The 22,849-nt window shown below is 53.8% G+C and overlaps 1 protein-coding gene across 1 annotated transcript; it reads left to right on the forward strand.

The window, feature by feature from the left end:
- The first annotated feature begins 2,402 nt into the window (after window positions 1-2,402).
- Window positions 2,403-19,733, forward strand: LOC130266783 (zinc finger protein 184-like). The gene is given in 12 exon segments (XM_056516036.1): window positions 2,403-2,641; window positions 2,818-3,150; window positions 3,153-3,749; window positions 6,036-6,397; window positions 6,632-7,014; window positions 7,121-7,166; window positions 8,454-8,590; window positions 10,370-10,543; window positions 11,615-11,657; window positions 12,200-12,317; window positions 14,198-14,344; window positions 18,412-19,733. Coding segments are annotated over 12 exon segments (3,324 nt in total). The 5' UTR covers window positions 2,403-2,496; the 3' UTR covers window positions 19,251-19,733.
- The last annotated feature ends 3,116 nt before the right edge of the window (window positions 19,734-22,849 follow it).

Here is a 22,849-nt window from a genome sequence, read left to right on the forward strand (position 1 = left end):
AGTATTCCTGGTCAGGGTGGGGGGTGCCGGCGGAAACCAGAGAACGTATTCCCCGGTAAATCCGAAGGATGTACAGGCTATTGTAAAAGCGATTGCCGATAAAGGAATCAATTCTGCCATGGTTTCTACACTTATTGACAGCATTTTTGGAAGCGATGATATGCTTCCCTTTGATATTAAACAAACTTGCAGACTAATCTTTGATGGGGCAGGGATGATCGTTTTTAAGCAAGAATGGGAGGATAATTGTGCCAAGCAGCTAGCCTTGGTAACTGGGGAAAACCATCCTCTGCATGGCTCCAGCATACAGAGGCTGATGGGCAGAGATCCAGCCATGCTTACCCCACAGGCACAGGCAGAGGGACTGCGAGCCCATGAGGTTATGACTACCACCCGTGCTGCCCGAGAAGCCATACGTACTGCCTCTAAAGCAATAGCCAGACCATCACCATGGTCCACCATAAAGCAGAGTGAGAGTGAAAGCTTCACTCAGTTTGTAGACCGCCTCCAGGAAGCATTAGACTGCTCAACATTGCCCTCAGAAGCAAAAGGACCAGTGCTAGCAGACTGCCTGCGACAGCAGTGTAATTCAGCCACCAGAGACATTTTAAGGTCACTGCCACCTGGATCTAATATCTCAACAATGATCAGACATGTTGCAAAGGAAGAACACCTTGCTCCCATTCAAGCAGCTGTTCGCACTGCTATAACCAGTGTGATGGCATGCTCTTGCACTGTGTAAACTCAAAAGAAAGATCACAGCTAACCATAGCTCCTAACACAAAACACAAATGCTAAAGTCTACCTCCTCCCCATCCAATCTCCTAACCAAACCCACCCTTTCCAACCCATTCCTAAGCATGTTAACCTTTTGTGTCCAAGTTCTCATTGTTCCCAGAGTCCAGTACCGCCAGGACGACGAGGTGTACCACCTGCTCGAGGAACCAGGCCGGCTCCACAAGCGGGAAGTGTTAACAGGCATCACCATCGCGATGCTCCTCGGCTTAGGAGTTACCAACGCTGCCACAGGTGTCTCGTCCCTGGCAACTCAGCATCAAGGACTGACCCAACTTCAAATGACAGTCGACGAAGACTTGCAAAAGATCGAGAAATCCATTTCATCCCTGGAAACATCCCTTTCCTCACTCTCAGAAGTCGTCCTCCAAAACAGGCGAGGACTGGACCTTCTGTTCATGCAGCAGGGGGGCCTATGTGCCGCCCTGAGGGAGGAATGCTGCTTCTATGCAGACCACACGGGAGTTGTTAGAAACTCCATGGCCGAGCTGAGGGAACGACTGAACCAGAGAAAAATGGACAGAGAAGCTAAACAGGGCTGGTTCGAATCGTGGTTCAACCAGTCCCCATGGCTCACCACCCTGATTTCTACATTAATCGGCCCGGTCATTATAATCCTACTAACACTAATCTTCGGGCCTTGCATATTTAACAAATTAGTACTATTTGTCAAAAAGTGTTTAGAAGCAGTTAACATTATGTTCGTCGAACGCCGACAGCTGCTTTAAAGTGTGCTCGTTACTAACAAATTTACAATTTTATACTAACCTTACTAACCCATAAAATTTTAGAATGTCCATATTAGGTAATCTTTATATGATTTTTTACTAATCATGAGGGAGGGGGGAAATGTAGAGAGATAGGGATATTGCGAACGGAAGATTCTCGGGATGTACGGGCAGCCAGGGACCCCCTTCACCTCCACCTTGTGGTCTGACCTCAGCTCTGTACCTGGCCACCCCTTGCCGGATGTGAGCTAGAGGAAATGACCCAAGGACCCCTGTCCTCAAAACCCCCTGTAACCCCTCAATAAACGCCATTTGCTGTCCACCACATTGGTGTCCTGGAGCTGATGGACCGAGTGACCCAGGGATAGGGCCACCGTGCTGGACTTGAACCAGGCTACCAGACAACACTCTCTGCATGGTTTGTTTATTTTTTTAGGGGTGGGGAATGTTTGGATAATGAAGAACTGCAAAGCTGAGCAGAAAATGCCCCTTGGGGGGACGCTAGGGGGTCCTGGTGGCAGCTGCTGGCAGAGGGAGCCTGGAGGAGCAGAGCCCTGTGTCCCCCAGGACCCCAAAGTGGGGAGCCCAGAGAGGGGGGAGCGCCGCCATTGGCGGGACCCTCAACAGCCTGGAGAGGGGCAGGGGGCTCCTTGGACCCCCAGCACCCCAAAGCAGAGAATAAGGGGAGAAGGGACCCTGGGACCCCATAATCCCCCAGCACCCCTAAATGGGGAGAGGGAAGAGGGGGGAGCTTTTCGAATTGCTGGGACTCCCAGCAGCCTGGGGAGGGTGGGCACCGAGTAGATGGGGGACCCCCAATACAAGTGTGACCCCCAGCAGCTGGGACAGGGGGAAACCCCAAAACACAAAACTGGAGGGACCATTGCCAGGAACTCCTGGGAGGCATTTTCAGGGCTGAGTGTTGGTGTTTGGGAGGTTTTGATGGAGCCCAGATGCCCGGGGACTTGTAGAGATGGACTTGGGTAGGAGGAACCCCCAACACAACGCGCTCATCCCTTGTTTTTCCCCAAACCAGGATTTCCCATTGCCAAGCCTTGGCCCGATTGAGGAGGAGGAGGCTGCGAGGAAGAGGAAGATGGCCCAGGAGCTCCAGACAGGTGAGGAGGAAGTCAGTGCCCCTTTCCCCCTCTGTCCTGCTCCATCTCCCAGCCCAGCACGGTGCCAGCTGCAGGACACCCCGCTGCCGACACCGACCTGTCGGGGACGCGCTGGGGGGATCTCCTTCCCCTTCCCTCTGGCAAATCCCATCATCTCCTTGTCTTTCCTCGCCCAGACAAGGAGCTGAGCACAGAGAGCAGGGAGGAGAAATCCCCACGGCAGAACCTGGAGGAAGAGGCCGTTTGCAGCGGCTCCACGGTGCAGGAATCCAACGGGGAGGAAAAGCCGCGGAGATCCCACACCAGGAGGGGCTGCAAACGGAGATCGCGGGGATCTGAGGAGGAAAGACCCAGCCTGGGTTGGGCAGGCGGCCGGAGATGGAGCCATAGCTCGGACCTGGTGGTCCATGAGCAGCTTCATGATGGGGAGAAGCGCCACAAGTGCTCGGAGTGTGGGATGAGCTTCAGATGGAGGTGCCACCTGATCTGCCACCAGAGGATCCACAGTGGGAGAGGCCCTACGAGTGTGGGGAGTGTGGGAAGAGGTTTCACACCAGCAGCAATCTCCTCCAGCACCAGCGCACGCACACAGATGAGAAGCCCTTCCACTTCCCTGACTGCGGGAAGGGCTTCAGGCAAAACTCCACCCTCACCAAACACCGGCGCGTCCACACTGGGGAAAAGCCCCACAAGTGTGAGGAGTGTGGAAAGAGTTTCAGGCAGCGGAATGATTTGATCCATCACCAGTACATCCACACTGGGGAAAAGCCCTACAAGTGTGGGGACTGTGGGAAGGGCTTCAGGCACCGTTCCACCCTAATCGTTCACCAAAAGATCCACACTGGGGAGAGGCCCTACAAGTGTTCTAAGTGTGGAATGAGATTTTCCACCTGCTCCCGGCTCCTCGAGCACTACCAGACACACACAGAGGAGAGGCCCTACGAGTGTTCTGCCTGCGGGAAGGGCTTCAGGAAAAACTCCCACCTCATCACCCACCGGCACATCCACACTGGGGAGAGGCCCTACGAGTGTGAGGAGTGTGGGAAGAGCTTCTCCAAGAGCTCAACCTTGACCCAACACCAACAGAGGCACCATTAAGGGAAGCCCTGTGAGTGCCTGGAGTGTGGGAAGAGCTTCGTGTGCTGCTCTAACCCCATCCCCCACTGCAAGACCCACGCTGGGCAGAGTCCTGGTGACCCACATTCACTGGGATCCATGTTGGGAAGACACCTGCCTGGTCATCCTTTTGTTTTGGCCTTCGTTTTTCTCTCTTCTCCATCTCTTTGTTCTCCAAAAGCCACGAGGGATTGATCTATCACCTCAGAAGCTCCCAAATCCAAGTAAAAACCCCTCAATTTTGACTCAAATTGGATCAATCCAACTTTAAAGTGCCTTGTTCTCCCCTCAAAACAACTCAATCCCACACGAACTTTACTGGATTTCAGAGCCACCAGTAGGGCAAGGGGTTGGAAGGTGATTGGGAGAAGTAGGATCCAAATTTGAAGCCGTGGGATTGGGATTGTGTGGGGCTGGCTGGGTGGGCTGGATTTGATAGTAAATAAAACTTTGACAATTCCTGATTTCTGTCCCATTCTCTTTCAGTCATTTCCAGGTCTGTTTTCAGTGGCACCATCTCAGCTGATTGTGTTTGTGTCCTCCTTTCTCTCCTGCCTCTCTCTGCCTGCTGTTTCTCTCTCAGGGTCTCCCTTGAGCCAGGGCAGCTCCCACCAAAGACCCTGCCCTGATTCAATTCCCAGTGCAGGAGCTGCAACAGCCATGGGTGAAGTTCTGAAGGCTGGCAGTCAAATGTCCCTGTAAGATCGTGCTGCAACTGGCTTTTAGCCCCTTCTGAAGAGCTTTGCCTTCAAGGGCAGGAACATCTTTTTCTGGCTGGGAACGGGAATTGCAGAGCCTGGCAGTGTGAGCCATACAGGACCATGCCGGCTGGGATCACATGGACTGGGATCCTCCAGACTGGGACTGCACAGAATGGGTCCAGATGGATCAGGGCCATGCAGACTGGGTTTGTACAATCTGGGATCACATGGACTGGGATTGTACGAACTGGGGCCATATGGACTGGGATGACTGCTCCAGAACAATTCGAACTGAGGCGGTCCAGCCCCACCCAGGGGTCCCTCCCAGTCCTGAAAGGGAGCACAGCAAAAAGTCCCCAGAGTTAATGTGGAGGTCCCAGAGTTCTCACAGTGTAATCCCTGTCCTGGTGCCAGCCTCAGTCTCACTCTGTCTCGGAGCACTCCTGGTGTCAGCCTCGGTTTCGGTTCTGATCCCAGTGTCGATCTCAGTCTTGGAGAAGTCCCGGAGTGCTCCCTGTGCTCATTCTGGCCCTGTTGTCGATCTCAATCCTAGAGCGGTGCTGGTCTCAGTCCCAGTGGGTCTTACAGTTGCGCCAGTCTTGGTGCTGATTCCGGTGCCGCTTTCAGTCTCAGTCCTGGAGTTCTTCCGTTGCCGGTTCTAGTATCTGTCTTGGTCTCAGTCTTGGTTCCAGTTCCAGTTCTGGGGCCGGTTTGGGCTCGGTCTCAGTCTCAGTGCCAGTGGCGGTCTTGTAGATGTGCCGGTTTCAGTTCTGGTGTCGATTCTGTTCCCCATCTTGGTCTTGGTTCCAATCCTGGGCCATTTTATCGACGATAGAGAGAGAGACAGAGACTGTGGGCTCATGATCAGAATCCAAATTTATTGTGAGCTACATTTGCTTATGCAGCATTTTTAGGAAGGCAGTAATTTTTTACTACATTCATTGGGTTAAACATCACCCAGACCAACTTTACATTTCTCCATATTTAGTTGAATCTTCCTGTTGCCAGTCTCAATCCAATCTTCTTGTAATCGTCAAAGTTCTGTTTGTTCTTTCCAAGGCGTCCTAGTTATCAAACTGCAAATGCCAATTAAATCCACAGCATTCTCTGTCTCAGCTTCCACAGTGCTGGTCTCAGTCTGGGTCCAATAGTAGCGCCAGTCTCGGTGCCGGTGCCGGTTCTGTATTCAGTCTTGGACTCAAAGTTGGTCTGGTCTCGGTTTAAGAGCTGTCCCAGATCCAGTGGTGGTACCAGTGCTGGTGTTTGTCTCAGAGTGCTCCCAGTGCCAATCTCAGTCTTGGTGCCGGAGTGGTGCCAGTTTGGGTTTTTGTACCTGTGCCAGTCTTGATGCTGGTTCCGGTGCTGCTCTCAGTCTCAGTCCCGGAGTTCTCCCAGTGCTGGTTCTGGTCCCGGGCAGTCCTGGAGCTCTCCTGGTTCCCGTCCCAGTGTTGGTGCTGGTCTCAGTCTTGGTCCCCATGCCAATTCTGAGATGGGTTTCAGTCTCAGTCTCTGTCCCAGACTCAGTTTCAGTGCTGGAGCAGTGCTGGTCTCAATTCTGGTGTTGGTTCTGTTCCCAGTCTTGGTCTCTGTAGTGAATGGGCCAGGAGACCAGCTCCTTTTTCAAGGCCTTTATGGAAAATCAACTCTGGGTGGGGCCCGAGGGGTAGTGCACACTGCTTGGGAGGAGAGGTTCAGCTCCCTGCAGCACCTCACCACGGTACGGCGGTGCCGGGGGTGTCACCGGGGATGGGGCAACTGTGGGCTCAGAAGAATCTCCTCGTCTGACCTTGATCCTGTTTCCATCTCTGTTGCTGTTTCCATTGCTGGCTTTGTCCTCTTCATCTTCATCTCCCTCTTCGTCTTCATCTTTGCCTCCATCTTCGTCTTCATCTCCATCATCAACTCCATCCCTTTCTCCATCTCCATCATCTCCATCACCGTCTCCATCATCTGTCTGCATCCCCATCATCTCCAACCATCTCTATCTCTGTATGCATCATCTCCATATTCTCCATCACTGTTGTAATCTTCATTTCCATCTTGTCTCCAACTCTCCCATCTGCATCATCTCCAACCCATCTCTATCACCTCCATCACCTCCATCACCATCTCCATCACCTCCATCACCATCTCCATTATGTCCATCTCCACCCCACCCCATCCCACCCCACAGATCAAGAAGCTCAAGGCCGAACAGAACAAGCAGCCGCCGACGCCGCTCCTGACCCGCAAATTTATAGGGGAACCCCCGGGAGGTGCCAACCCTCGCCGGCCAGAGCTGCGCGTCGCCTATGTCCGGCACGAGCTGTGGCCAGAGAGCCTTCAGCCCAAGCTTGACCACGTCCAGACTCCGACCACCAAGGGAGGACCCTCTGAGCCATCCCCAGCCACCGCTGCCATCACCGCGGCCACCCCCGCCAAGCCCCCGGTGGCCCCCAAGGCCGAGGAGCCCGGTGATGTCCGGTCGGTGCTTCCAGAGCGGTGCCGGGAGCGCCGGTTGGAGTGCCAGGAGTCCAGTGAGCTGGAGCTGCCGCGGCACGACGGGAAGGGCGGCGGGTGAGCGAGGGGACGCTATGGGGACACCACAGGGACACCGTAGGGACAGCAGGTAGTGGATGGGGCTGAGGTGACCCCACCGTGGTCCCCAAGTGTCCCCCTGCAGCAGAGGCACCCTGGCTGACATCGTGGAGCAGCTGCAGGAGAAGGAGGTAGGCGGGCCCGTGCCGGCTTTTTGGAATCTTTGGTGAACCTCTTTGGTGGCTCCTTGGATTCCTTCTTGTGGCCCTTTGGATTCCACTCAGTGTCTCCTGAATGTTCCCTCCATGTCCCCGTGGATGTCCCCTTCATGTCCCACCAGACATCCCTCAGTGTCGCCTCCATGTCCCCTCCATGTCCCACTGGAGATCCCCTTCATGTCCCACTGAAGATACCCTGCATGTCCCTCTGGATGTCCCCTCCACACTCCCCTGGAGATTCCTTCATAAGTCCCCGGAGATCACTCAGGGTCTCCTCAGTGTCTCCTCCATGTCCCCCTCTGTGTCCCCTCCATGTCCCCCTGGATGTCTCCTCAGTGTCCCCTCCATGTTCCACTGGATATCCGTCAGTGTCCCCTCAATGTCCCCCTGGATGTCTTCTCATTGTCCCTTCCATGTCCCTCTAGAGATCCTCTCAGTGTCCCACTGGAGATCCCCTCCATGGCCTCCTGGATGTCCCCTCAGTGTCCCCTCTACATCCCATGAGACAGCCCTCAATGTCCCCTCCATGTCCCCTCCTTGTGCCCCTGGATGTACCCTCAATGTCCTCTCCATGTCCCACTGGAGATTCTCTGTTTCCCCTCATGGTCCCCTCATTGGCCCTTCCATGTTCCACTGCATGTCTCATTGTCCCCTCCTGTCCCCTCACGGTCCCACTGGAGATCCCTCCATGACTCCATGGAGATCCTTCAGTGTCCCCTCCATGTCCCACTGGACATCCCTCACTGTCCTACTAGAGATCCTCTCCATGGCCCCCTGGAGATCCCTCATTGTCCCCCTAAATGTCCCCTCAGTGTCCCTCCACATCCCACCAGATATCCCTCAATGTCCCCTTCATGTCCCTCTGGATGTCCCCTCCACACTCCCCTGGAGATTCCTTCATGAGTCCCCGGAGATCCCTCAGGGTCTCCTCAGTGTCCCCTCCATGTCCCACTGGACATCCCTCAGTGTCCTACTAAAGATCCTCTCTGTGGTCTGGAGATGCCTCATTGTCCCCTCCATGTCCCCCTAAATGTCCCCTCCACATCCCACCAGACACCCCTCTGTGTCCCCTCCATGTACCACCCGCCACCCCTCACCATCCCCTCCCATCCCCAGCCCCGTGACCGCGACTCCCCCTCCTGTCTCCCCGCTGGCCCTGAGGCTCTGCCGCAGAGGACCCCGAGGCCGGACCGTCCGCGGGCGCGGGACCGGCCGAAGCCGCGGTGCCAGCCATGACCCAGGACTCGATGCAAGGTCCAGGGGAGCCGCGGCGCTCACAGTCGGCCCCAGCACAGGGCAGCGCGCTGCCGCCGCCGCCCCCCGCACACAGTGATGCACAAGGGGTTCCTGCTGCGCAAGTACGAGCTCGACGGCGCCGGCAAGAAGGCATCCAACAGGTCTGGGGATTCTCCAGGGGTTGGGGTTCATGGGTCATCCATTGGAATTTGGGGGGTCATTCAAGGGTTGTGGTTTATTGATGGAAGGAATTCTATAAGGGTTGGGGTTCATCAAGGGTTGGGGTTTCTCCAAGGGTTGGATTACTCCAAGGGTTGGGGTTCATCAAGGGTTGGGGTTCTCCAAGAGTTGGATTTCTCCAAGAGTTGTCATTCATTAAGGGTTGGGGTTCACCAAGAATTGGGGGTTCACCAACAGTTGGGGGACATCACTGGAAGGGGTTCTCCAGGGGTTGGAGTTCATTGATGATCCACTGGAATTTGGGGGCTCACGAAGAGCTGGATGTTCATCAAAAGTTGGGGTTCATCAATGTTCCACCAAAATTTAGGGGTTTATAAAGGGCTATGGGTTCACCAAAAGTTGTGGGTCCATCAATGGAAGGCATTCACCAAGGACTGGGGTTCACCAAGAGTTGGGGTTCACCAAGAGTTGATGGTTCACCAAGAGTTGGAGGTTCTCCAGGGGTTGGGATTCATCAATGATCCACCAGAATTTAGGAGTTCACCAAGAGTTGAAGGTTCTCCAAGGGTTGGGGATCCATCAATGATGGGGTTCACCAAGAGCTGAGGTTCACCAAGACTTTAGGGTCCTCCAAGGGTTGGTGTGCATCAAGGGAAGGGGTTCACCAAGAGTGGGGGTTCACCAAGAGTTGGGGGTCCATCAGTGATGGGGTTCATCAGGGACTAGGAGTTCACCAAAAGTTGGGGGTCCATCAATGGAAGGCGTTCACCAAGGATTTGGGTTCACCAAGAGTTTGGGTTCATCAAGGGTTGGGAATTCTCCAAGGGTTGGGGCTCATCAATAATCCATCAGAATTTGGAGGTTCATCAATAGTTGAGAGTTCACCAAGATTTGGGGGTCCATCAGTGATAGAGTTCACCAAGAGTTGGGGTTCATCTGGAGTTGAGGGTTCTCCAAGGGCTGAGGTTCACCAAGACTTGAAGGTTCATCAAAAGTTGCAGGTCCATCAGTGATGGGGTTCACCAAGGGTTGGGTTCACCAAGATCTGAGGATTCACCAAGAGTTGAGGGTCCATCAATGGAAGGGTTCCATCAGAATTTAGGGGTTCACCAAGAGAAGGTTCTCCAAGGGTTGGGATTTATCAATGATCCACCAGAATTTGGGGGTTCACCAAGAGTTGGGGTCCATCAATGGAAGGATTCCATGAATGGAAAGTGTTCAGCAAGGGTTGGGGATTCTCCAAGGTTTGGGGTCCATCAATGGAAGGGACTCACCAAGAGCTGAGGGTCCATCAGTGATGGGGTTCACCAAGAGTTGGAGTTCATCAAGAATTGGGAATTCTCCAAGAATTGGGAATTCTCCAAGGGTTGAGTTCCATCAATGGATGACGTTCACGAAGAGTTGGGGTTCACCAAGAGTTGAGGGTTCACCAAGAGTTGGGTCCATCAATGGAAGGTGTTCAGCAAAGATTGGGGTTTACCAAGAGTTGAGGGTTCTCCAAGGGTTGGGGTCCATTAATGATGAGGTTCACCAAGAGCTGGGGTTGATTGAGAGTGAGGGTTTACCAAGAGTTCAGAATTCTCCGAGAATTGGGAGTTCTCCAAGGGTTGAGGGTCCATCAATGGAAGGGATCCACCAGAATTCGAATTTTGATCAACCAACAAAAGCCATTGACCAAAATCCGCGATACACCAACGTTATGAACATTCTAATCCTAAAAAAATTTTTTTGGGGGGGGTTCCACCCAACCCCGCGAGCAGGTCCTGGGTGAACCTCTACTGCGTGCTGGCCAAGGGCGACCTGGGCTTCTACAAGGACGCCAAGGGCCCGGCGGCCGGTGCTATGCACGCCGGCGAGCCGCTGCTCAGCCTGCACCGTGCCGCCAGCAACGTGGCCAGGGACTACAAGAAGAAGAAAAACGTCTTCAAGCTCAAGTGAGCGCCGGGCTGTGGCGGTTTTTGGGGGGGCTGGTGTTGTTTTGGGGGGGGTGTGATGTCATTTTGGGGGTGTGATGTCACTTTTCAGGTCTCTGATGTCATTTTTTGGGGTCCCTGATGTCATTTTTGGGATCTCATGTTGGTTTTGGGGTATCTGCCACTTTTGGGGGTTGTGATGTCATTTTTTGGGGGCTCGTGTTAATTTGGATCGGTTCTGATGTTGTTTTTAGGGTGTCTGATGTAATTCTTGGGGTCTCCTGTTGATTTTGGTGGGTTCTCATGCCATTTTTCGGGCCTCATGTTATTTTTGACATCTCTGTCATCTATGTCACTTTTGGGGTCCCTGATGTCATTTTTGGGGTCTCATGTTGATTTTGTGGTGTCTGATGCCATTTTTTGCCTCTCATGTTGATTTTGGTGGGTTCTGATGTAGTTTTTGAGGTTCTGCTGTCACTTTTGGGGTCTCTGATGTCATTTTTGAGATGCCTGATGTCACTTTTGGGCTCTCTGATGTCATTTTTGGGGTCTCGTATTGATTTTGGGGTCTGATGTTGATTTTGGGGTGTCTAACTCCACTTTTGGGGTCTCTGATGTCACTTTTGTGGTGTTTGATGCCACTTTTGGGGTGTCTGATGTCATTTGTGCGGTCTCATGTTGATTTTGGGGTGTCTGATTCCACTTTGGGGGTCTCTGATGTAATTTCTTGGGTGTCTGATGTCACTTTTGGGTTCTCTAATGTCACTTTTGGGTCTCTGATATCATTTTTGAGGTCTCATATTCCACTTTGGGGTATTTGATGCCACCTTTGGGGAATCTTATGCAATTTTTTGGGTCTCTGACGTACTTTTTGGGGTCTCATGTTGATTTTCGGGTTTTTGTTGTCACTTTTGGGTCTCTGATGCCACTTTTGGAGTTTCTGATGTCATTTTTTGGGTATTGTGTTAATTTTGGGGTCTCTGATGCCATTTTTGGGGTCTCTGGTGCCACTTTTGGGGCCTCCCACTGCCTTTAGTGGCTCTGATGTCCCCAAGTCCCGGTGGCCTCAGTGACACCGTCCCTGTCTTGCAGGACCAGTGATGGGAGCGAGTTCCTACTGCAGGCCAAGGACAAGGTGCGGATTTGGAGGTCCTGGTCGGGTTTTGGGGGGGTCTGATGGTGGCTTTGGGGGTTTTCATGGGGATTTTGGGGCTCTCAGGGTGGTTTCTGGGGTCTCATGGTGATTTTGGGGTCTCATGGGGGTTTTTGGTGGTGATTTCGGAGGTCTAATTGTGATTTTTTAATTGTGGTTTAGGGATGTCTCATGGTGATTTTGGGGGTCTAATGGGGATTTTTAGGGGTTTCCTGGTGATTTTGAGAATCTTTATTGGGTTTTGGGTGGTCTCAGGGTGATTTTGGGGGGGTCTCGTGGGTGTTTCAGGGGTCTTTGTACAGTTTTGAGGGTCTGATGGTGATTTCTAGGGGTTTCACGGAGTTTTGGGGGGTCTCATGTTCATTTTGGGAGGTCTCATGGGGGTTTTGATGGTTCTCAGGGTGTTTTTGGGGTGTCTGACCACATTTTCTGTCACTCTAACCCCATTTTTGGGGTGTCTCACCCAATTTTCCATGTCCCTGACCCCGTTTTCAGGGCGTCTCACCCCGTTTTTTGATTTTTAGGAGGACACGCAGGGCTGGCTGCGGGCTCTGGCCGCCAGCGCCCAGGAACACGCCGAGCTGGCCCAGTGGCAGCAGGGCCTCCTCACCACCTCCTCCACCGACGAGGGGCTCCCGCGGCGTGACCCTGATTGGCCCCTACTGAAGTGACCCCCCCAAAACCTCAAATTTGGGGTCCCAAGCCCCTGCCCCAAAACCCCAATTGTGGGGTGCCGGTCCTTCCCAAACCCCGGATTTGGGGTCCAACCTCCCAGTTTTGGGGTCCTGAGCTCTGGGTTTGGGGTCCTGAACCCTTGGATGGGGTGCTGGTCCTTTCCAAAATCCAATCTTGTGGTCCCAAACTCTAAATTTGGGGTCCTGCCCCCGCAAAATCCCAATTGTGAGTCCCAGTCCTTACTAAATCCCGACTTTGGGGTCCTGAGCTCTGGGTTTGGGGTCCTGATTCCCGGATTTGGGGTCCTGGTCCTTCCCAAACCCCAGTTTTGGGGTCCTGAACCCTAAATTTGGGATCCTGGCCTCCCCAGACCTCAACTGTGGGGTCCCAGTGGCCCATGAGTCCCGGGTTTGGGCTCCTGCTCCTTCCCAAACCCTGGTTTTTGGGTCACAAGCCCTGAATTTGGGGTCCCAATCCTTCCCAAATCCTGATTTTGGGGTCCTGAGCTCTGGGTTTGGGGTCCTGCCCTCCCCAAACCCCCAATTGTGGGGTCCTGGCCCCCTCTGAGCTCCAGTTTTGGGGTCTCAGTCCTTCCCAAACACCAGATTTGGGGTCCCAAGCCCTGGTTTTGGGGTCCAGTGCCCCCTCCAAAACCTCAATTTTGGTGTTCAGCCCCCTTCCCCCAAACCCCAAATTTGGGGTTCTGGTCCCTCTGAGCCTAAATTTTGGGGTCCCGGCCCCCTCTTTTCCCCAGCACAAGCCATAGAGATCCGGGGGACCCCAGTGCTGCCATTGTACAAATGTAATAAAGCACCTGCTGCACCCCAAAACCGGCCTGGGGCATTTGGGGGTGTCATGAGGGGTTTTGGGGAGTCCTGGGCGAGGTCAGGGGTGTCTCGGAAGAGTTTGGGGAGTCCTGGAGTGAATTTGAGGGAGTCCTGGGGGGGTTTGGGGGTGTCCCGGGGGAATTTGAGGAGTTCTGGAGGGATTTGGGGGTGTCCTAAGGGGGTTTGAGGTTATCCTGGCGGGGATTGGGGGTGTCCTGAAAGGATTTTGGGGAGTCCTGGATGGGTTTGGGGGAGTCCAGGGGGAAATTTGGGGAGGGTTTGGGAAGTCCGGGGGGAATTTGGTGTGTCCTGGGGGGTTTGGGGGTGTCCTGGCAGGGATTTAGGATCGACTGGGGGAGATTTGAGAGCGATTTGTGGAGGTTAGGATCGACTGGGAGGGATTAGGATCAACTGGGGGACTTTAGGATGGGATGGGGAGGATTAGGATTGACTGGGGGGGGGTGGGTTTAGGGGAAACTGGGGCGATTAGGGACCCACTAAGGCGTGGTTTAAATGTAACTCGGAAAGGTTTAGAACAAACTGGGCCCGCCCAGTCCCTCCCAGTCTATCCCAGTCCCGCTCCCAGGGACGGGCCAAAACTGCCCAGACCAAAAACACCGGAACTGGAGCGATCCCAGTCCCGGTCCCTGTCCCGGTCCCTGTATCGGTGCTGGTCTCAGTCCCGGTCCCAGACCCGGTTCTGGGCCCGGCTTTGGTCTCGGTCTCGGTCCCCGTCCTGATGCAGCTCTCGGTTCCAATCCCCGGGGATTTTCGGCTCCATTGGCTGATTTTATGCTGAATCTGGTGGGTTGAGGGTGGATTTTAGATCCTTTGCAGTGATTTCAAAATACTTAGGCGGCATTTCAGGCTCATCTGGGTGATTTTAGGCCAAACGGGATCAATTTAGGATTGAGCGGCGCTTTGGCCCCGCCCCTTTCCCCTCACAGTTCCCGCCCTTCCCTTGATCCCGCCCCTTTCCCCTCACAATTCCCGCCCTTCCCTTGACCCATCCCCTCCCAGTTCGGGGTTCAGAACGGGGCAGGAGGAGGAGGGAGGAAGAGGCGGAGCCGCAGCAGAAGCAGGAGGGGACAAGGAACGATTCCAGCGCCATCCCGGAGCTGCCTGAACTCGCAGCACCCCCCGGGACCATCGCCCCCCATCCCGCAGGTGCCCGGGGAGAGGGAGCTCGCCCCAAATATCCCGGGGCGGTCCCTGAGTTTGGGGATTTTTGGGGGGGATGTTTGGATGTTGCCGGGCTCCAGAGGCGCAGATGGCCCTCGGGGGGGACATCGGGAAGTTCCTGGGAGGTGTTTTTGGGGGTCCCGGTGGGTGCGGGCAGAGCCCCGTTGGGCGGCGGGGGGATGCGGGTCCCCCCGCGGTGGGGGTTGGGCTTCCCGGGCCGGGCCCTGCGAGCTCTGCCGGGGCTACGTGGGGAGCGCGCGGGAGCGGCGGGATCGGCGGGGGGACAGCGGTTTTGGGGAGCCCCGGGAGAGGCGCGGCTTCCCTGAGCGGGAGCGCAGACACAGGAGAGCCCCAGAAGGGCAAAGCGGGGAGCCCGAGAGGGGGGGGACCCCTGGCATTGCGGGGACCCCGGCGGGGGGCGCTGGGGCTGGAGGGGCGGCATGGCCGGGAAAGGGTTTCGGGGGCTCCCGGTGCCGCCAGTGGCTGCTCCCAGCATGAACCCAGTTGCTCCCCGCGTGTGCTTCCAGTTTCCTTGGCACTCCCAGCATAAGCCCAGTCACTCCCAGCCATTCCCTATTAGAATGGAATTTGCCCCAGCACGGTCCCAGTTGTTCCCAAGGTCATCGAAATGGAGAGAAAAAACCAGAAATATCCAACAACAATATAAAGTTTAGGAAGTCAAGCCGTTACTTTATTATCTGGGCAGGATGTTGTGGCCAGGATGTAGCAAAGAAACAGAATCATTCCATGACACTCCGTTTTTAGGAAATTTTTCAGTTCTTTTATACAGTCATGGAAATGAATTGGGTCAGTGTTCTTTGGTCTGAAGTTGCAAACACTCAATTCCTAATTTTTGCTCTCTTTTTGGATCCAGATTTCTCCCCTTCTGATGTTAATTAGATCTTCATTCCCTGATTTTATAAGTCTTTTCAGAGGAGGTGTCTGCAGCTTTGCCAGAGGCTGAGTCTGCCGTGGATGTTCCTGGGTGGGCACTGATGTTCTGTTAATGGCCGCTGATGGCCCTTGAACATTCCAGCTGCTCCCAGTGTGTTGATGTGTTCAATTCATCTGACCCCACCTGGTGCAGCAATGCCCTGCAAAGAAAGTTAAAAGTTTTTTAGGGAAAAGGCAAACAAAATATCTTAATTAAAATTAGAGAAAATTTTTCAATGGATACGTTTTCCAGCACCAGTTTGGTCCAGTGTGTTCCCATTTCTCCCAGCTGCCCCTAGCACAGTCCCAGTCACTCCCACTACTATCGCAGTATGAGTCCAGTCTCTGCCAGCAGGGCTCTGATCACTCACACTTGCCCCCAGTTGGCCCAGCACAGTCCCAGTTTTCCTCCTAGTACAATCCAGTCACTGATAATTAGGTCTCAGTTACCAGCTTTACGGTTTCAGACACTCCCAGTATATCCCAGTTGCCCTGAACAATCTCATAGTCATTCCCAGGCACTCGCAGTTACCTCAGCGTGGTTCACTTGCCCCCAGTTTTATTCCAGTTGGCCCTAGAATAGTCCCAGTTCCTCTCAGCATTGCTTGTTTATTTTCTAAAGGGACGGGGAATGTTTGGAGAATGCAGAACTCCAGAGTTGATCCCAGTCACTCCCAGTCATTCCCTGTTATGATACACCTTGCCCCCAGCAAAGTCCCAGTTGCTCCCAGTTCCTCCCATTTTCATCCAGTGTGTTCCCACTCCCAATCGCCCCCAGTATAATCCCAGTCTCTCCCAGTATGGCCCCCAATGCTCCCTGTCAATGCCAGCATGACCCCAGTAGCCTCCAGTATAATCTAATCCAATCACCCCTGTGACTCCCTTTCTCTCCCAGTATATCCCAGTCTCCCCCAGCATGCTGCCAGTCACTCTCACTTCTTCCCACTTGCTTTCAGCATGATTCCAGTTGTTCACAGCCACTCCCAGTCCATCCCAGTATGATTCCAATCACCCTCAGTGTGATTCCAGTTGCACCCAGCATGGACCCATCTGCTCTCCCTGTGATCCTAGGATGATCCCAGTTGCTGCCAGCATCGTTCCAGTTGTTCCCAGTTCCTATCAGGATGATCCCTAGAATAGCCCCAGTCTCTCTCAGCATTGTCCCACTATCTCCCAGCTGTCCCCAGTGTGGTTCCAGTGCCCCCAGTATTGTTACAGGCACTCTCATTATATCCCAGTTTTTCCAGTAAGGTTCCATTTAGCTCAGAATGATGTCAGTCCTTCCCAGTTATTCCCAGTTGTCTCCAGCCTGATCCCCATTTTGGTCAGTGTCTCAAACTCCCAGTTGCTCCCAGTATGATCTCTGTTCTGGTCTCAGTCCCCCTAGTATGGTTCCAGTACCTTCAAGATGATCCCAATTGCTCCCAATGTGTCCACATTTTCCTGTCAACATGGGCCCAGTAGCTCCCAGTAACCCCCAGCCAGGTTCCATTCCCACCCTCTGTAATTCCAATGGCTCCAAGGATGATCCCAGTAGGACCTGTAGTCACCCCCAGTATGGTTCCAGTCATGCCCAGAGTGAATCCCAATCAATCCCAGTATGGTTCCAGTTTTGACCAGCCCTTCTCCATCATTCCCAGTCTGATTGCAGTATGATCCCAGCTATTCTTAGATAGTCACTACCAGTACAATCCCAGCCATTCCAATAGGATCCCAGTATGACTCTGACATGGGCACAGCTGCTCCCATTATCATCCACTGTGGTTCCAGTTGCTCCCATTTCCCCCCAGTGTGGTTTCAATCTCTCCCAGTGCATCCCAGCTCCTGCCAGCACTTTCCCAGTCCCTCCCAGTTGTCCTCAGCTGCTTCCAGACTGATCCCAGTTGCTCACAGCCTCTCCCATTCACCCTCAGTGCAGTCCCAGTTGCTGCCAGTATGAACCAGTATGATCCCAGTATTTCTGAGCATGGTTCCAGTTGCTCCCAGTTCCTCCCAGGGTAATCCCAATTGCCCCCAGTTTCCCCAGCACAGTCCCAGTCACTCCATGGATGATCCCAGTCCCTCCCAGCATGGTCCCAATCATGTCCAGTTCCCCCAGAAAAGAGTAGTAGCTCCCACTGACTCACCAGTGTCCTTCCCAGTATCATTCCCTGGCACTGCCAGTTCCCTCAGCGTGGTTCACTTGCCCCCAGTTTTATTCCAGTTGCCCCTGGAATAGTCCCAGTGCCTCTCAGCATGGTTTGTTTATTTTTTTGTGAAGGGGAATATTTGGAGAATGCAGAACTGCAAAGCTGAGCAGAAAATGCCCCTTGGGGGACACTGGGGGGTCCCGGTGGCAGCTGCCAGCAGAGGCAGCCTGGAGGAGCAGAGCCCTGTGTCCCCCAGGACCCCAAAGAGGGGAGCCCAGAGAGGGGAGAGCGCCGCCATTGGCGGGACCCTCAACAGCCTGGAGAGGGGCAGGGGGGACTCCTTAGACCCCCAGCACCCCAAAGCAGAGAATAAGGGCAAAAGGCACCCTGGGACCCCAAAATCCCCAGCATCCCTAAATGGGGTGAGGGAAGAGGGGGGAGCTTTTCGAATTGCTGGGACTCCCAGCAGCCTGGGGAGGGTGGGCACCGAGTAGATGGGGGACCCCCAATAGAAGCGTGACCCCCAGCAGCTGGGACAGGGAGGAAGCCCCGAACACCAAAGGGGAGGGACCATTGTCAGGAACTTCCGGGAGGCATTTTCAGGGCTGAATGTTGGTATTTGGGAGGTTTTGATAGAGCCCAGATGCCCGGAGACTTCTAGAGATGGACTTTGGCAGGAGGAAGCCCCAACACAAGGCGCTCATCCCTTGTTTTCCCCACATCAGGATTTCCCATTGCCAAGCCTTGGCCCGATTGAGGAGGAGGAGGCTGCGAGAAAGAGGAAGATGGCCCAGGAGCCCCAGGCAGGTGAGGAGGAAGTCAGTGCCCCTTTCCCCCTCTGTCCTGCTCCATCTCCCAGCCCAGCGTGGCCCCGGCTGCAGGACACCCCACTGCCGACACCGACCAACCGGGGATGTGCTGGGGGGATCTCCTTCCCTTCCCTCTGGCACGAAGGCAAATCCCATCCTCTCCTTGTCCTTCCTCGCCCAGACAGGGAGCTGAGCATGGAGACCAGGGAGGACAAATCCCTGCAGGAGAACCTGGTGGAAGAGGCCATTTGCAGCGGCTCCACGGCACAGGAATCCAACGGGGAGGAAAAGCCGCAGAGATCCCGCACCAGGAGGGGCTGCAAACATAGATCTCGGGGATCTGAGGAGCAAAGACCCAGCCTGGGCCGGGCAGGCAGCCAGAGATGGAGCCAGAGCTCGGACCTGGTAGTCCATGAGCAGCTTCGTGAAGGGGAAAAGCGCCACAAGTGCTCGGAATGTGGGATGAGCTTCAGATGGATGTACAGACTGGTCTGCCACTAGAGGATCCACAGTGGGGAGCGGACCTACGAGTGTGGGGAGTGTGGGAAGAGGTTTCACACCAGCAGCAATCTTGTCCAGCACCAGCGCACGCACACAGACGAGAAACCCTTTCCCTGCCCCAAATGCGGGAAGCGATTCAGGGAAAACTCCACCCTCACCAGACACCGGCTCATCCACACTGGGGAAAAGCCCCACGAGTGTGAGGTGTGTGGGAAGAGCTTCAGCCAGAGCTCCACCCTGATCAGCCACCAAAGGATCCACACTGGGGAGAGGCCCTACGAGTGTTCTAAGTGTGGGAAGAGGTTTCACACCAGCTCCAAGCTCGTCAAGCACTACCAGACACACACGGAGGTTAGGCGCTACGAGTGTCCTGACTGCGGGAAGGGCTTCAGGAAAAACTCCCATCTCATCACCCACCGGCACATCCACACTGGGGAGAGGCCCTACGAGTGTGAGGAGTGTGGGAAGAGCTTCTCCCAGAGCTCAGCCTTCACCAGACACCAACGGAGGCACCATTAAGGGAAGCCCTGCGAGTGCCCCGAGTGTGGGAAGAGCTTCGTGTGCTGCTCCAACTCCATCCCCCACTGCAGGACCCACGTTGGGCAGAGCCCTGGTGACCCACATTCCCTGGGATCCATATTGAGTGGACACCTGCCTGGTTATCCTTTTGTTTTGGACTTCAGTTTTTCTCTCTTCTCCATCTCTTTGTGCTCCAAAAGCCAAGAGGGATTGATCTTTCACTTCAAAACCTCCCAAATCTAAGTAAAAACACCTCAATTTTGACTCAAAAGGGATCAATCCAGGTTCAAAGTGCCTTGTTCCCACCTCAGAACCACTCAATCCCACACAAACCTTACTGGATTCCAGAGTTGCCAGTGTGAGAAAGGGTTGGAAGGAGATTGGGAGATGTGGGATCCAAATTTGGAGCGGTGGGATCGGGATTGTGTGGGGCTGGCTGTGTGGGATGTATTTGATAGTAAATAAATCTTTGACAATTCCTGATTTCTGTCCCATTCACTTTCAGTCAGTTCCATTTCTGTTTTCAGTGGCACCTTCACAGTTGATTGTGTTTGTGTCCTCCTTTCTCTCCTGCCTGTCTCTGCCTGCTCTGTTTTTCTCTCTGGGTCTCCCTTGAGCCAGGGCAGGTCCCACCAAAGACCCTGCCCTGATTCAATTCCCAGTGCAGGAGCTGCAACAGCCATGGGTGAAGTTCTGAAGGCTGGCAGTCAAATGTCCCTGTAAGATCGTGCTGCACTTGGCTTTTGGCCCCTTCTGAAGAGCTTTGCCTTCAAGGGCAGGAACATCTTTTCCTGGCTGGGACCTGGAATTGCAGAGCCTGGCAGTGTGCAGGACCATGCAGACTGGGATCATGGGGGCTGGGATCACATGGACTGGGATCCTCCAGACTGGGACCAGATGAATCAGGGCCATTCAGAGTGGGATTGTACAAACTGAGATCACTGTCATAGTGTGACTTGGGTTTTGCCAATTTTCATATATTTAATTTAGTTTTAGAGATAGGATTTAGGAATAGAAACAAGGCAGGCTTAAAACTTTAAAAGGTACAAGAAGAAATTTATTAATAACACCAAAAAAAAATTCGGAATTAGATTCCTAGATTGTTCCCTCTCCCTTCATTCCACATTTCTTACCAACAACACACAGAGAACACTTCAGTCAGTTATCCACCCAAATAATCATTTCAGTTCACTTAAGAGAGAAAAGTTCCTTTTTCAGTTATGGCTTAGGGGGTGTCTTCACCTTCACAATCTACATCCGCCTGGGAAAATATTGCAGATTATGACTCTCCTCCCATTTTTTCCACAGTCCTTCCAGAACTGTGCTATGGGTTATGTTACGCACTTGGGGTATCACTTTTAAAGGCAGGCTGCTGAAAAACAAAATTCTCTTCATCTCCTTCTCTATCAAATGTCTCTGTCCATATTCCAGTCCCAGAACAGAAAGAGCTCAATTTCCCCGAGGCAAAAAGTCTTCTACTCAGGCATCCAAACCTCCCCAAGTATATTTCACAGTTTAAAGGAATTTTAGTGTAGTCACAATCCCCTTAACCCACAAAAAATGGTTTTCAGCTACTTTTCAGTTGCATCTTTTCAATCTCTTCCCACCAGGAACTTTATCTTCAGTCCGCTGACATCTGTAGTCTCCATGCTTCATTTCTTCTCATTCAGGGGAGCTCAGGAAATCGAGAATCTTACCCAGGCATTAAGAAGTTAAAATTGTATCCAGATCGCGAAGAAAACCACATGGGCAGCTGGAGGCCTCCTCTGCCACGTGGAAAGGCGAACCCAGCCGAGCCGTCAGGGACTGATGCCATGTGGCTGATGCCGGGGGCCACGAGGACAGGGCCAGGGCCGCCCGGAGCCATGCGCTTGGGGGGCCCAGGACCATGTGGCCGGGCTGTGCCGGGCCAGACTTCCCCTGCCAGGCCCAGAGCCGGGACAGGGCCGGTGCCCCGGCCAGAAGCCACCACACCCCCTGGAGCCGGAAACTGAAAGACGCAGCAGCCAACCCGATCCACTGTGATTTGTGACAGTGAAATAAGTTTTCATTGGTTTCCCAAGCTGTCCATCACCAAATCAGCTCTCTGATGGTGCCATCAGCTCACAGGGGAAACTCCCAGAGATGGGAGAGTCCCTCCCAGCCCCCAGCCACATGGAGCGGTCCCTGAGGTGACTCCACCCCTCCCCCCAGCACGTGAAACCAACACAATCACATGGATTGGGATTGTACAAACTGGGATTGTATGGAGCGGGATGACTGCTCCAGAATGATGCGAACTGAGGGCATCCCGCCCCACCCAGGGGTCCCTCCCAGTCCTGCACGGGAGCACAGCCAGAAGTCCCCAGAGTTAATGTGGAGGTCCCAGAGTGGTCACAGTGTGATCCTGGTGCTGATCCCGGTCCTGGTACCAGCCTGTAAGAGTCCATCTAAGAGCCTCTCGTTTGTTCTGCCCAACGACCATCGCCTGAGGCCTAAAGAACTGCAGTTTAAAGGCGCTGGCCAGGGAAGAGAAGAATGCCAAGTGACTGTTCTCAGTTGGTGCCCATCCCAACCAGGGCCGATCTGCTCCCTCAGGTGTGAGAACAATGGACTGGTCATGGTGTGCTGCTCCTATGCAGACTACTTGCTGCAGGACTGGTCACAAGGACTGTTGGTGTGCCTGGAGCATGCCATAATGCACTGCTCCTACGCAGGCCACTTGCGCAGCATCCTGTTTCCACCTGCTTCTTGGAGCAACGATCTCCACATACAATAGTCCATAAATCTCCCCTTTTGGCCAGTCGCCTGACGCCTTGGAAAAGAGTATAAAAGATACCCTCAAACTAAAGACCCCCGAGATCTCCCCGGACGGCAACGGACATCTATTGGCTGGTTCCACGAGGATCGTCTGCCCATCTTGGTAGCTATAATCCCAACCCCTTTTCTCTCTCTCTTTCTCTCTTTCTCTCTGTCCCTCTATCGCATTTTGTTGGCACTAAATAAAAGTGCATCTTTTGCAAAAGTAAACTGGTTTTGTCTCCTGCTGTGTCTTTTGCGCTTTGAGATCCCTAAAAGAACGTATCAGGACTCCGCATGTGGTGTGGACCCTGACACAGCCTCAGTCTCACTCTCTGTCTCGAAGCACTCTTGGTGTAGGCCTCGGTTTCCGTTCTGATCCCAGTGTCGATCTCAGTCTTGGAGCAGTCACCGAGTGCTCCCTGCGCTCATTCCAGTCCTGGTGTCGGTCTCGATCCCAGAGCGGTGCTGGTCTCAGTCCCAGTGGGTCTTACAGTCGCGCCAGTCTCGGTGCTGGTTCCGGTGCCGCTCTCAGTCCCAGAGTTCTCCCGTTGCCGGCTCTAGTGTCTGTCTTGGTCTCAGTCTCGGTCTCAGTTTCAGTTCTGGGGCCAGTTTGGGCTCGGTCTCAGTCCCTGTGCCAGTGGCGGTCTTATAGATGTGCCACTTTCAGTTCTGGTGTCAGTTCTGTTCCTGATCTTGATCTTGGTTCGAGTCCTGGGCTATTTTATCGACAATAGAGAGAGAGACATAGACTAAGGGTTCATGATCAGAATCCAAAATTTACTGTGAACTACAGTTGCTTATACACCATTTTTAGAACG

The sequence above is a fragment of the Oenanthe melanoleuca genome, unplaced genomic scaffold (assembly GCF_029582105.1).
Source record: "Oenanthe melanoleuca isolate GR-GAL-2019-014 unplaced genomic scaffold, OMel1.0 S220, whole genome shotgun sequence".
NCBI classification, from domain to species: Eukaryota; Metazoa; Chordata; class Aves; order Passeriformes; family Muscicapidae; genus Oenanthe; species Oenanthe melanoleuca.